At 50.9% G+C, this 13339-nt stretch overlaps 1 protein-coding gene across 1 annotated transcript in view; it reads right to left on the bottom strand.

The window, feature by feature from the left end:
• Positions 1 to 13339, bottom strand: part of PLCG2 (phospholipase C gamma 2) — a 157704-nt gene that overhangs the window by 88585 nt on the left and 55780 nt on the right. The window contains exons 3-5 of the mRNA XM_018061765.1: positions 3992 to 4135; positions 2011 to 2104; positions 1226 to 1273 (exon numbers count right to left, since the gene is read on the bottom strand). Of these exons, the coding sequence (XP_017917254.1) occupies positions 1226 to 1273; positions 2011 to 2104; positions 3992 to 4135 (286 nt within the window). The remainder of the gene's footprint in view (positions 1 to 1225; positions 1274 to 2010; positions 2105 to 3991; positions 4136 to 13339) is intronic.

Genomic DNA, 13339 nt, shown 5'->3' with positions numbered 1-13339 from the left:
GGTGCTCCATAAACGGTGGGTTTTATCACTACACTATTAACAGGAACTGGATCATAACCTAAAAAAAAAAAGTGATGAGAGGCTGTTCAACCTCTCCCTTAAATAAAGAAATGCAAATTTAAGCCAAAACTCCACTGCTGCTTTTCACCCATCAGGTCAGTGAAGGTCAAAGTCTGGCGACACACGGTAGAGAAGAGTCCCCTGAACCGCTAGCAGAAACGCAAACTGCCATCACCCCTCTCAAACTGCCAGACCCAGGGACGCCTGGCCTCTGGAATGCCTCTGGTAGGAATTTATCCTGTTCATATCTGTGTCCCGCACATTTACAAAAAAGGAGACCCAGGGACTTCTCTGGTGGTCCAGTGGCTAAGACCCCACGGTCCCAATGAAGGGGGCACAGGTTCGATTCCTGGTCAGGGAACTAGATCCCATATGCTGCAATTAAGAGCTTGCATGCCACAAATAACGATCCCGCCTGCGCAATGAAGATGGACAATCCTGCAGACCTCAACTGAGACCCGGCCCCGCCAGATAAACAAATAATAATAATTAACAATAACAGTTTTTAAAAAGGAGACCTGAAGGTTTTCATAGCTTTATAATAAAGAAACAACCTGATGTTCATCGAGAAGGAACTGGTTTCCCATCAATATGGCAATCACACCACATCTATCCAAGGACCAATCACATCTGTTCCAAAACTGTGTGGCATAGAGCCTTGTATGTGCCAAGAGGGAACCGCTCCAAGACGTGCTATTAAGTGAACCAGTCAGGGACACTGATTACAGGCTGTCACATCGCCTGCCGGGTGTTCACCCAGCTCTTAGAAGCATCGCCCCCGAACTGGGTTTACTTCCTGATGGTCAATCTCCACCACAAAGGACGGGCGGGCACCATGGGGATCCTGTTTCTGCCCGGGACACAGAAGATGCTCAAACGCACAGGCCTAAGTGACGAGGTCCGAGTGCTTCACATGGCAGAGAAGTCCTCCCCACGGATGGAGTGGCACTGTCCACTGCAATGAGACCCCACGTGGGTGGAGACTTTTATCACCACAATCCACACCACTGAGCACTGCATCTGCCGCCTTGTTAAGTCAAATCTGATTTCACGAGGACCTTTCCACAGCACAGAACTCACTCCGACCCCCTTGGGATATTTCAAGAAACAATGAGATGATTCAAAATGATCGGGAGGAAACCACAAAAATGTGAGCGAATCTCACCTGTTTCTCCTGGTTTGATCCACAGAATAAATCTGCTTTCTCAGCCAGCTGGGAAGAGATGAGACAAGAGACAGAGAGTTAGAAAATCAGAAAGCTAGACTCACAAGTCCAGGGAATTTCTGTAGGATGGGACACAGAGCCTGGAAATGAAAAGGAAGGCCCTTCTCACTTTCTAACACCAGCAACCTGGGAAGAAGCAGCTTCTCCGTGTGGGTGAAATGCCGCCCAGCCGAACCAAGCAGCCCCGTGGCCTCACAGAGGCTGGATTCTTTAAACTGACAGTTCCCCTCTAGTGCTCTCTGTTAATCTCCCAAAAAGCTGTCGAGATCAGAGGGCTCTGGTTCGCTGGATGGGCAGCAATTCATACACGAGTCCCACCCGACACCCATGACGCTGATGGACAGTCCTGAGAAGGCCCTCGTCAAGCCAGGAGGAAAATCCCAGACCTCGAGCCTGAGGTCCTCCCGTCAGTCAGCTTAATCTCTTCTTAAATCCTCTGAGAAAGAAGCCTCGGGCCCTCCCCTCAGACCCCACACCAGGACGAGTTTCTGTCTCAATCCCAGTGCACTTCTCACCCCAGCAGAACAAGGCCCAGGGAGACGGGCGGCTCTTCTGGGAGATGCTGGAGTGTCCACCGTCACTACTGGACACCTACTGCATACAGGGCACTCCAGGAGCCTCCAAGACGAAGCATCTCCTTCTCCCTTCTTTCGTCATACTGGCTAGAGGGAGCCGAACAGACGCCCGAGTGAGCGACTACGGAGAGAAACAGGCAAAGCCATTACCTCTCGATGATGGTGGGGGTGGACGCGCTCATCACTTCCTGGTGTAAGATCTTCAAGCCAGACAGCCACTTAGCTGCATCTTCCTTCGAGTCGGCTGGAGAGAGGAGGGGCCAGAAATGCTGTGTTACTCCCTGGGAAGATCTCTGCTTGGAGACTCCCTCCCCACACAGACCACGGCGATGGGAGGAACCTGTGCTGGTTCCTGGGACCTGCTTTTTGCCCAGGGTGAGCCTCCTACAGCAGGAGTGACAAGCCGGTAGAGCTTTAGCTTTAGTCCTATACTAACAAACAAGAGGCAGAACTCAGGACAACTTGGACCACAATCCTGAGAGCCCTCGGCACCTCCCTTGTTTCCCATCAAGGCCAGAGAGAGGGCCACCAAGCAGCCGAGGCTGCTGCCTGTAAGGGAAGCAGCAACGCAAGGTGGGTAAGAGCTTAGCATCAACCCCAAAGCCCACTGTAGCGCTTCAGGGCTGTGCGATGTTACTTAACCTCCCTGTGCCTCATTTCCTCATCATGAAATGCAGCTAGCAGTGCAAACACCTGGTCCCGCTATTAAACATCTTTTCGCACCGCCAGGGGCCTCGTTAGCCTGGACAGAGCATGCCGAGGCCTCTGCTCTCATTCTCCTCAGGCGGATGAAGAGAAAGGCATGGCTAGGAAGGGCGAAGGGAAGAAGCCGGGATCCAGCCTTCAAGCTGGCATCCTGGGCTCCACATCTTGCTTGGGCTTTCACGGCCGCCCTACCAAGAAGAACCACCAGGCCTCAGCCTGCAGCCGGGCTAAGTGGACAAAGCTCTGAAGGTTCAGGCTCATGGGCCCCTCTCTCCTGTCCTGTCTCTGCCTCCTGCCACACCCCCTCCATCAGACATGCACCCATCACTTCCCACATCCGGCTTACTATTTCCCTCCTCCAAGCCTGGCACATGCAAGGGTCTCTACCTGGACCATCCTCTCTCTTTCCTCATAACTCCCACTGATGCCTCAAAACCCAGTTTAAAAAAAGCCACCTCCCCGGCAAAGCCTTCCAGGGAATTAGGCTCCGGGTATTCCTCCAGCACACTGTATTACATTTGGACTACGGCTCCTATCAGAGAGTACTCTAAGTCCCTGTCCACACGTCTTCTCCCCAAGTAGACCATGAGCTCCTTAGAGGTGGTAACTGGGTCCTATGTCTCACTACAGCCCCACGGACATCTAGCACAACCCAGAACAGAGCATAAACTCAAAAGATGCCTGAGGAAAGCATGAATGGGAAATTAAACCAATGAGAGTCATCGGGCCTGAACTTAAAAGTCCCTAATGCTACTCAGCTTCCACAGTTTCCACCCACTTTGGTTTACTTTTAATGCTACTTATTTTCTATCTTGTCCACCATGATTTTATATCAAGTTCTAAGTCAAGAAATTCTGGGGTTAGACCTGAAGGTAGCTATAAGCTTCTGCCCCTGAGCCAAGCGCCTGAGCTTTCTCAGTTCTTCTCCCAGCTAAAGGCCTCTTTAACTTTCTGGAGGATTCACAAGGAGGACCAGACATCACCCCCCCAGACTGTGTCTATGTGCATGCACTGTGTGTGTGCACATATCCATGTATGAGAGAGGAGATTTCAGGATCGTTCCTTCAGATCAGTTAAGCTGAATAAATGGTGCAGGCCACACTCAGCTGGACAACAAAATGTAACCTGCCTTCAGTTCTCAGCACAGCATGAGCCAAACGGGCCCTTAACATAATCCTTTCAACATCCCCACGAGGTCAGCATGAGGATGAACTGGGTCCTGTTTTACAACTGGGCAAACCATAGTTCAGAGAGGCAGAGTCGCTTACTCAAAGCCACACAGCTAGAAAGAGGCAGGGTCAGGATTCGAAACCGGGATGCCCCAAACACGCATTAGCAGGGGGCCAGGGGAGAGCATCCCGCTGGAGCACTCTCCTGGAAGGCAACCCCAGCGCAGGGAGGGGAAGCGCGCACGGCGGGCACCCACCTGCCAGGCTGAGCGTGCTGAGGATAAACTGGGTGCCATACAGGATGGTGAAGCAGCACTCTTCCTTCTGGCGGACCGCTTTCGCGCGCTCGAAATCCTTGGAGTTCTTCCCTGGCCGGATCTCCTTTATCTCCATGATGTCCACTGAAGGAAAAGTAACAGCAGCCGGTTAGAAGCTGGACGTCACCCCACCTGAGGCGGCCGCCACGTGCCTGCACCCCAGAGACACCCCGCCCAGCGCTTCACTGCCCAGGGTGAAGACACGCTCGACCAGCCCCGAGGCCCTGCCCGTTCACAGCTTTATGTGCAAATAATGAAACGCGTGTGGTTCTCAGGCACTCAGCGCCGGGAGAGCTGTTGTGTAGCAATGCTGAGAGCCGTCACTCAGTGGCGTCTGACTCTTCGCGACCCTGTGGACTGTAGCGTAGCCCGCCAGGCTCCTCTGACCGTGGGATTCTCCATGCAAGAATACTGGAGTGGGTTGCCATTCCCTTCTCCAGGGGATCTCCCTGACCCAGGGATTGAACCCAGGTCTCCCACACTGTAGGCAGATTCTTTACCGTCTGAGTCACTGGAGAAGCCCTAGATGACAGAAAAAGAGGAAATTCATCCTCTGTAGAACCCCGGCCACGGGACTCCAACTTTCTCCTGGGCAAAGGTCAGGACGGCCCCTGACTCAAAGGTGAGCCCCTCCCCTCACAGGGTGGCCGTTTGTTGCATGAGGGACCCTGCTCCTATCTCAGGAGGCCCAGTGAACTAAGGAGTGTCACCAAGAGACAAGTCCATCGATCCCTTCCTCCTTTTCTTCTGTCAGAAAAGCACCTTTTCCTGGGATGGACCCACTCCACATGCCTGAAATGAAGACGGTCCACCCCCCTCCCACCACAACAGGCCAAAGGAGGGACCCAGGGTCCCAGAAATGACCAAGGCATCCCACCTCATGGCCAGAATTCAGGGAGGAGCACACGGCCTAAGCTGGGCCCGTCAGCATCCTCCCAGGACTGACTTGGCCAAAGCCATTCGTCACATTTCTCCTGCTGCTGCTGCAGGCTGAGGAAACGTGAGTGGAGGGGTAGCAGGGTCCATGCTGCTGGGCACGCGGAAAGCAAAACGACTCAGCTCTGACGCACTATCGAACTCCTGGGTCCGTTTGGGCTTGAAGCCTCTTCTGCATTGGAACACGCTATCTATGTGACCTAATCCATTCTTTTTTGCTTTGGTCAGTGGGAAATTTCTGTCACATGCAACCGTAAGAATCCTGGGGCATACACCTCCATTACTGCACTGAACAGAGAAACAGCAGAGAGAGGTATTCCTGGAAGTGAGAGGGTAGGAAGGAGACCTCAGCTTTGACCTGGAGTCCAGGAAGCCAAGAGACCCAAGTGAACCAGGGCGTTTCAGAGTCAGAGTTGAAGTAGGAGTAAAGGTTGACAGCTGTTCACACATGACAGCAGAATGAGATACGTGTGTGCTGAGTCATGTCCGACTCTGTGCGACGCCATAGCCCACCAGGCTCCTCTGTCCATGGGATTCTCCGCGCAAGAGTACTAAAGTGGGTTGCCATTTCCTCCTCCAGGGGGTCATCCCGACCCAGGGATCGACCTGAATCTCTTGTATCTCCTGCACTGGTAGGCGAACTGTCTACCACTAGCACGACCTGAAATGGTATAATTTCGTTCTCTTTTTATGGCTGAGTTGTCCGGCCATCATCAGTTCTCACCATTTTTTTATATGGCCTCAATTTTGGTTTTTTTGTTTCGGTGTACAGTTTTGAGGAATTTGGTCACATGTATAGACTCATGAAGCTACCACCGCACACAGGGTGCAGAAGAGGGGAGATACTTACATTGGGGAGGAAGGGGGTGGAATGAACTAAAGCCTTTCCACTGTCCTACCATGGGTCTAGCCAGACTGAAAACAGTTCGGGGGACAAGAGTCATGAAGTAAAGTGAAAAAACTTGAAATAAACAGCATTTATTCTGCATTCTGTGCGTGGTGGTGGTGGTGGTGGTTACACAGGTCTATACATGTGAGAAAATTCCTTAAAACTCTTCACCGAAACAAAAACAAACCAAAACTGAGTCCACGTAAAAAAATGATGAAAACCCATTATGGCCCGACCACTCAGCCATAAAATAGAACAAAATTATACCATTTGCAGCAACTTGGATGCAACTGGAGATTACCACAGAAAGTGGAGTAAATCAGAGAGAGAGATGACTACTACACGGCATCACTGACACGGGCTTTCTCGGTGACTCGGTGGTAAAGAGTCCACCAACTATGCACGAGACACTGCCTAGTTTGATCCCCGGGCTGGGAAGATCCCCTGGAGGAGGAAACGGCAACCCACTCCAGGATTCTTGCCTGGGAAATCCCATGGACAGAGGAGCCTGGCGGACTACAGTCCAGGAGGGCTGCAGAGAGTCAGACACGGCTGGGCGGCGGAGCATGCGCACATCACGTATACGTGAAATCTGAAATATGAAACAAACGAACCTCTCTATGAAACAGAAACAGGATCAGGGACGTGAGAGAACAGACTGGGTTGCCAAAGGAGCGGGGTGTGAGAGAGAGCTGCATTGGGAGCTCGGGATTAGCAGATGCAGACTGGCACACACAGAATGAATAAACTACAAGGTCCTACTGTGGAGCGCAGGGAACTATATTCAGTATGCTGTAATAAGTCATAATGAAAAAGAATGTATATACATGTATAAATGAGTCACTTTGCTGTACAGCAGTAACTGACATAACAGTGTAACTCAATTATACGTCAATAAAAAATAAATTTTAAAAATAACTGATTACGGTTTAAGAACATTTTACCAGCTCAATTTCCTGGGTTTGTTAACTATGGTTATGAAAAATGTTATCATGGGGGGAAATTAGATGAATGGCACCCAGAAACTTCGAATTATTTGAATCTACAATTTTTTCAAGCCAAAAAAAGTTTTTGAGACACTTAGCAATTATGAATGGCCCTATTATTGGGCAGGGTCTCTAAACCTTGGCGGGTAGAGAGGCGGGAGGTATAATCCCACCCTTCATCCAACCCTGAAACCAGGGAATCTTATCTTTTCTTCTCTTCCTCATTCCTCAAACGCCAACAACAAAACACAAAGAGACTTTGTGTGCGCTCAGACCCACCACCTTCTGAGAGGTCAGGTCGGCAGTGCTTTAGCAGTTATCTGGGAACATCTAAGGTATCAAGGTCTGCTCTCAGAAATCAGTTACTCACCCACACAGCCAGTCAAGAGTCTAGCGACTTTAAGTAAATACTCTGTTTTTCCCCCCCTAGTTAGTCTAGCAATGATTATCTAACCATTCTCTTTCCCCATAAAATATTGCTAAGAGGGAATTTCTGAACTGGCCTACTGTGAGCTTTTTTCCTTACAGCAAAATTATAAGAAACATATGACTGTTAAAAGGGGAAGGGGACAAGAACTTCCCTGGTGGTCTAGTGGTTAAGAATTGGCCTTCCAATGCAGAGGGCACTGGTTCAATCCCCGGTCAGGGAACTAAGATACCACATGCCACGTGCTGTGGCCGAATAAATATTTTTTAAAAAAAGAGGAAGGGGAGAGTGATGGGGACTATGGGACAGACCTCGAGATGGGACAGAGTGGGAGACTGAGGGAGACAGACACACACAGATATGAACACACACAAACAGGGTCAAGCAGGGTCAGGGACAACCAGACACAGAGAGGAGACAAGCTACCCAGACGAGGAGGGAGAAGGACAACCGTGCAACATACAAAGAGAGAAAGAGGGGCTTCCCTGGTGCCGGAGGTTAAGAATCCGCCTTCCAGCGCAGCGTGCACTGGTTCAATCCCTGGTCCAGGAACGAAGATCCCACATATCATGGAGCAACTAAGCCCATGCCCTCCGGGGTTCATGCACCAAAATTACTGAGTTCACGGGGCTGCAACACAGCACACGTGCCGCAACGAAGACCCAGACAAATAAATATTTTTTTAAAAGATAGAGAAAACAGGAAATGGGGAGAGAATGAAATGCAACAGCTACTCTGATGACATAAACAGCCCCAATGACCCCTACACCACCGCCCCTCACTTCACTGCAAGCAAGCACCCTTTGGAGGGCAGCCCTGTCCCAGGAGAGGGCTGCAGGTGTCCACCCTCATCGGCAAGCCTGGACACCTCCATGAGGTCATCCTGATCACTCCCCTCTTTGGCCAGATAAGTACTGGCCTATTCATCATACTTCTGGTAAGACCATGCTTTCCCCATTGGAGCCTCCCTTCCATTATCAAAGGTCAGCTGACTATTTGTGTGGGTCTATTTCTGGTCTCTCTCTTCCGTTCCATGGATCTATTATTTCCCTGATTGTCCTGATAACTATGACTTTACTGTAAGTCTCAGAGTGAGGCTGCAACCCCCTCTGACTTTGTCCTTCAACACTGCACTGACTGTCCCAGGTGTCTTGCCTCTCTATATGAACTTTAGGATCAGACTGTCCATATCTACAGAAGAACCTGCTAGCTTATTGATGGAGACTGTGTTGACTACACTCGGTTGCAGAGAACTGACATATCAAGTCTTTCTATCCATGAAGGTGGAGTATTGATTCATCAAGACAATCCCCTGAATGTACACAGTCCTGGCCCCCAACGGTCTTACAGACACACTGAGTTCAACTGTGAGAATACAAATCCAAGCAATGATAACCATGTGCAGCTCTCACAGAGCACACACTGTAACTCCAGGCACGCTGCCAGTGCTTTGCACGAGTCATCAGTTGGCTCCCTGGAAAGCTCCTCACCAGCACCATCTGCAATCACAGGGTCATCTGTTTACTGCCCATCCGCTCTCCCCTCCAAGCCCCAGCAGGACAAGGGTCGTGTCCACCCTGTGCACAGCCGCCTGCATCAGAGCCTGGCTCAGAGCAGAGACTCAGACTGCCACACAATAAATGAGAAGGTCTCCCAGGTGGCTTGGCTTCCCCCAGAAGCAGATTCTGAGACCGCGATTTGAGCACATGCAGTTGCCCCGGGAGCGGCTGCCAGGAAACACCAGCAGAGGCACGGGGAAGCAAGACAGGTGCTATGTTATCAAGCTGGCACCCCAGGGGCACTGGGAGCTGACCCCACAGGAATTAGGAGCCCCCTTAGAGGCTGCCCCATGGAGGAGGGAGGGAGCTGGGGTATTTATCCCCCGACTTCCACCTGCTATTGGTCGATGACTGCTTCTGGAGGCCTTAACCTCCCCAGGCCCTGAGCAGAGGGCTTTAGTGTTCAGAGCAAAGTGCCTTCAATGTGCATCAGCGACCACTCTAGCATAAGGGTCAGCCCACAGCATCCTCTGCTGTGTCAGCTTATCAGTCTGGTAGCTTCTGCACTGTGTGTGCCCAGTTGCTAAATCGTGTCTGATTCCTCGCAACCCCATGGACTGTAGCCCGCCAGGCTCCTCTGTCCATGGAATGCTCCAGGCAAGAATACTGGAGCGAGTTGCCATTTCCTTCTCCAGGGGATCTTCCCGACCCAGGGACTGACCCTGACTCTTCTAAGTCCCCTACGGTGGCAAGCAGATTCTTGACCACTGAGCCACCTGGCAAGCCCGTAGTTTCTGTGCTACCCTCGCGGAACTCGGGGATCAGAGGCATCAAAGTTGCAGGGTCTCCAGTTCAGGCAGAACAGTGGGGGATGTGGACAGGCCCCAGTTATTGCCAAGAATAGCGTCTCTGGGCTCCCTGAGTGGAGCTGCTGCATGGAGACAGGACGAGATGTTACCACTTCTATACATTTTGCAGCCCTGAAGGTATCCCGGAACTACACAAATCAGTGCACTCTCTCAACCTCTCACTAAATCTCTTTTAAAATACCAGCTTTTATAAGATACGGTTCAGGACCTCCCTGGTGGTAGAGCGAATAAGAATCCTGCCAACGCAGGACACAGGAGTTCGATCCCTGGTCTGGGAAGAACTGCCATGCCGCAGGGCAACTAGGACGGCGCGCCACAACCTCTGGGCCCGTGTGCTGCAGCCACTGAAGACCGCACCCCTAGGGCCTGTGCACAACCAGAGACGTCAGCACAGTGAGGAGCCCACGCCCCACAGAAGAGGCGCAACTAGAGGGAGCCCGCACGCGGCAAGGAAGACCCAGCACAAACAAAAACAAACGGATTTTTAAAAGGCTGTAGTTCACATGCCATCCACTTAGAGCAAACAATTCAATGGCCTCTAGTAGATTCACAGGCTCGGGCAGCCACCGGAGTCAATGTTAGAATGTTTCCATCTCCACGAAAAGAAGCCCCTACCCTCAGGCTCCACATTCCCGCTCATCCCCGCCAGCCCCTGGACACTACTCGTCCACTTTCAGCCTACATACAGCTGCCCGTTCTAGACGTTCCATAGAAGCAGAATCATAGGATACGCGATCTCCTTTCTGGGCCTGGCCTTTCCATTCACTCGGCAGGACATCTCCGGGGTCCCTCCGTGCTGCAGCACGCGTCATTCTCATGAATGAGTAACATTCCATCACATGAATCTTTTCTAACCATTTATCCACTGCTGGACATTTGGGTTGCTTCCGCGTTTGGGTTGTTGTAAATACTACAGTTCTGAACATCCGCATGCAGGCTGCTGCTTGAACACCTGTTTTCAGTGATCTTGGGTGTCTGGTAGCAGCGGAAACTGGTCCCCTATCATTTACACCCTCAGGGCCGCAAGTGTAATGGCGACGTGTGCCCCTCACACCACGAGGCTGACCAGCCGCCAACCCGGGGCAGAAGTGGCTCATACATAGGTGGACAGTCACCTGTCTGTGTGGGCCTGTGGCTGGGCCTCCGTGAACCACCACCAAGTCCTTCAAAGCAGGCACCACCACCTTCCAGGCATTCTGGACAAGCAGAGGCCACCTCCAGAAACACAGGGGTACCCACTGTCTGGCCATCCCCTGAATACCGGGAGCCCCAGGAAGGAAATCCCAGACCAGTGGGAGCGGCTTTCTATTGGTGATCTGCAGAGGCTGATTCTTAAAGAGATAGAAATATCAGACCACCTGACCTGCCTCCTGAGAAACCTGTATGCAGGTCAGGAAGCAAAAGTTAGTACCAGACATGGAACAACAGACTGGTTCCAAATAGGGAAAGGAGTACGTCAAGGCTGTATATTGTCACCCTGCTTATTTAACTTATATGCAGAGAACATCATGAGAAACGCTGGACTGGATGAAGCACAAGGTGGAATCAAGACTGCCGGGAGAAATATCAATAACCTCAGATATGCAGATGGCACCACCCTTATGGCAGAAAGTGAAGAGGAACTAGAAAGCCTCTTGATGAAAGTGAAAGAGGAGAGTGAAAAAGTTGGCTTAAAGCTCAACATTCAGAAAACGAAGATCATGGCATCTAGTCCCATCACTTCATGGCAAATAGATGGGGAAACAGTGGAAACAGTGGCTGACTTTATTTTGGGAGGCTCCAAAATCACTGCAGATGGTGACTGCAGCCATGAAATCAAAAGACAAAAAGTTATGACCAACCTAGACAGCATATTAAAAAGCAAAGACAACACTTTGCCAACAAAGGTCCATCTAGTCAAGGCTATGGTTTTTCCAGTAGTCATGTGTGGATGTGAGAGTTGGACTATAAAGAAGGCTGAGTGCCAGAGAACTGACGCTTTTGAACTGTGGTGTTGGAGAAGACTCTTGAGAGTCCTTTGGACTGCGAGGAGATCCAACCATTCCATCCTAAAGGAAATCAGTCCTGAATATTCATTGGAAGGACTGATGTTGAAGCTGAAACTCCAATGCTTTGGCCACCGGATGCGAAGAACTGACTCATTGGAAAAGACCCTGATGCTGGGAAAGATTGAAGGCGGAAGGAGAAGGGGATGACATAGGATGAAATGGTTGGATAGCATCACCGACTCAACGGACATGAGTTTGAGTAAACTCCGTGAGCTGGTGATGGACAGGGAGGCCTGGCGCGCTGAAGTCCACGGGGTCGCAGAGTCAGACACGACTGAGAGACTGAACTGAACTGAACTGAAGAGGCTGCAGGAGCCCTTTGAGCATTTTTGTTGACACGCCCAGCGCTTGATCTTACATCACGTGGGGCAGCGGGGCACCTTCCTTATTGAAGGGTGGGCCCACTGACCCAGGGGTGTGAGACAGCAAGGTGGGTTATGCTGGCTGCACTCGGCCAGGTTAACCCCAAAGTGCCTTTCTGACCTGCCACTGGGAATAAAACCCCAGTGCTAGGGATGCAAATCCACATATTCCCAAGGGTCTCCCAGGTGTGGGAGACCTGTGTGTGGATCCGCACGTACGTACACACTTGTGCACACACATACTGTATACAGGTGCCTATTGCTATTCAAATGCTCACATATGAGCATCTGCTCTACGACCCTGATGCTGGGAAAGACTGAGGGTGAGAGAAGAGGGCAACAGACAATGAGATGGATGGATGGCATCACCGACTCAATGGATGTGACTTGGAGCAAACTCCAGGAGCTGGTGGAGGACAGGAAAGCCTGGCGTGCTGCAGTCCATGGGGTCGTAAGGAGTCGACAACGACTTAGAGACTGAACAACAGCAACAGCGACGATTTTTCACCTGAAATGCACCACCTGGACCGCACACACCTGTGAGAGGGGCTTCGCGAGCAGACACCTGTGAAAATGGCACTGCGCACCAGTCTGCCCTGGAGAGGAGCGCAGCCAGCGCTACTGGTGGCGAGAATCGTCATGCAGCAAACCAGTGTCCTGCCACCCCAGTCCATCTCAGGGCTTACTTCCGGCAAGCCAACTACCAACCAGAGTAGATACCAACCAATTTAGATACTCTCTTTAGTACTTTTAACAGGCGATTTCACTGTCGTTTCTATTAAGCTACAAAGTAGTTACATGACAGGAACAAAAAATCAAAATTCAGAACCAGTACTGTCCAGCTTCATATACACGAGTAATAAGGTCATCAAAGCATCAAATCATTAGGTGTTTGTTGCTGTCAATATGCTCTATATTCTTGCAGAAACATCTGATGGGCTGGTTTTTAGGTGCTTAAGGGTGTTAAGCAATACTGTGGAAATGGGCTGGGTTTTTTTCAAGCTGTTGGTGATGGGCCGCCACTTGTATTCACGTAATAGGACATAACACATTATCCCAAGAAAGATGCTCTCCATTGCATCTTCAGGGATGCACTAGGCTCGGCTAAGGAGAGGTGCTTTTATTTGTACGTGTGCGCATGTGTGCGTAAAAGTGTGAGAAGAGGTTTTGAAAAAGAGAGAGAGAGAGGTTCCCACCAATTTGCTGACAGTAGGGGTGACTCACGGGAAGGGTGATGGGCAAACGGTGGCCGGGGGACCTTGACCCGAGTGG

This window comes from Capra hircus, chromosome 18, assembly GCF_001704415.2.
Source record: "Capra hircus breed San Clemente chromosome 18, ASM170441v1, whole genome shotgun sequence".
Lineage (NCBI taxonomy): Eukaryota > Metazoa > Chordata > Mammalia > Artiodactyla > Bovidae > Capra > Capra hircus.
The sequence above is the reverse complement of the archived record's forward strand: the minus strand, read 5'-3'. Positions and strand labels throughout refer to the sequence as shown.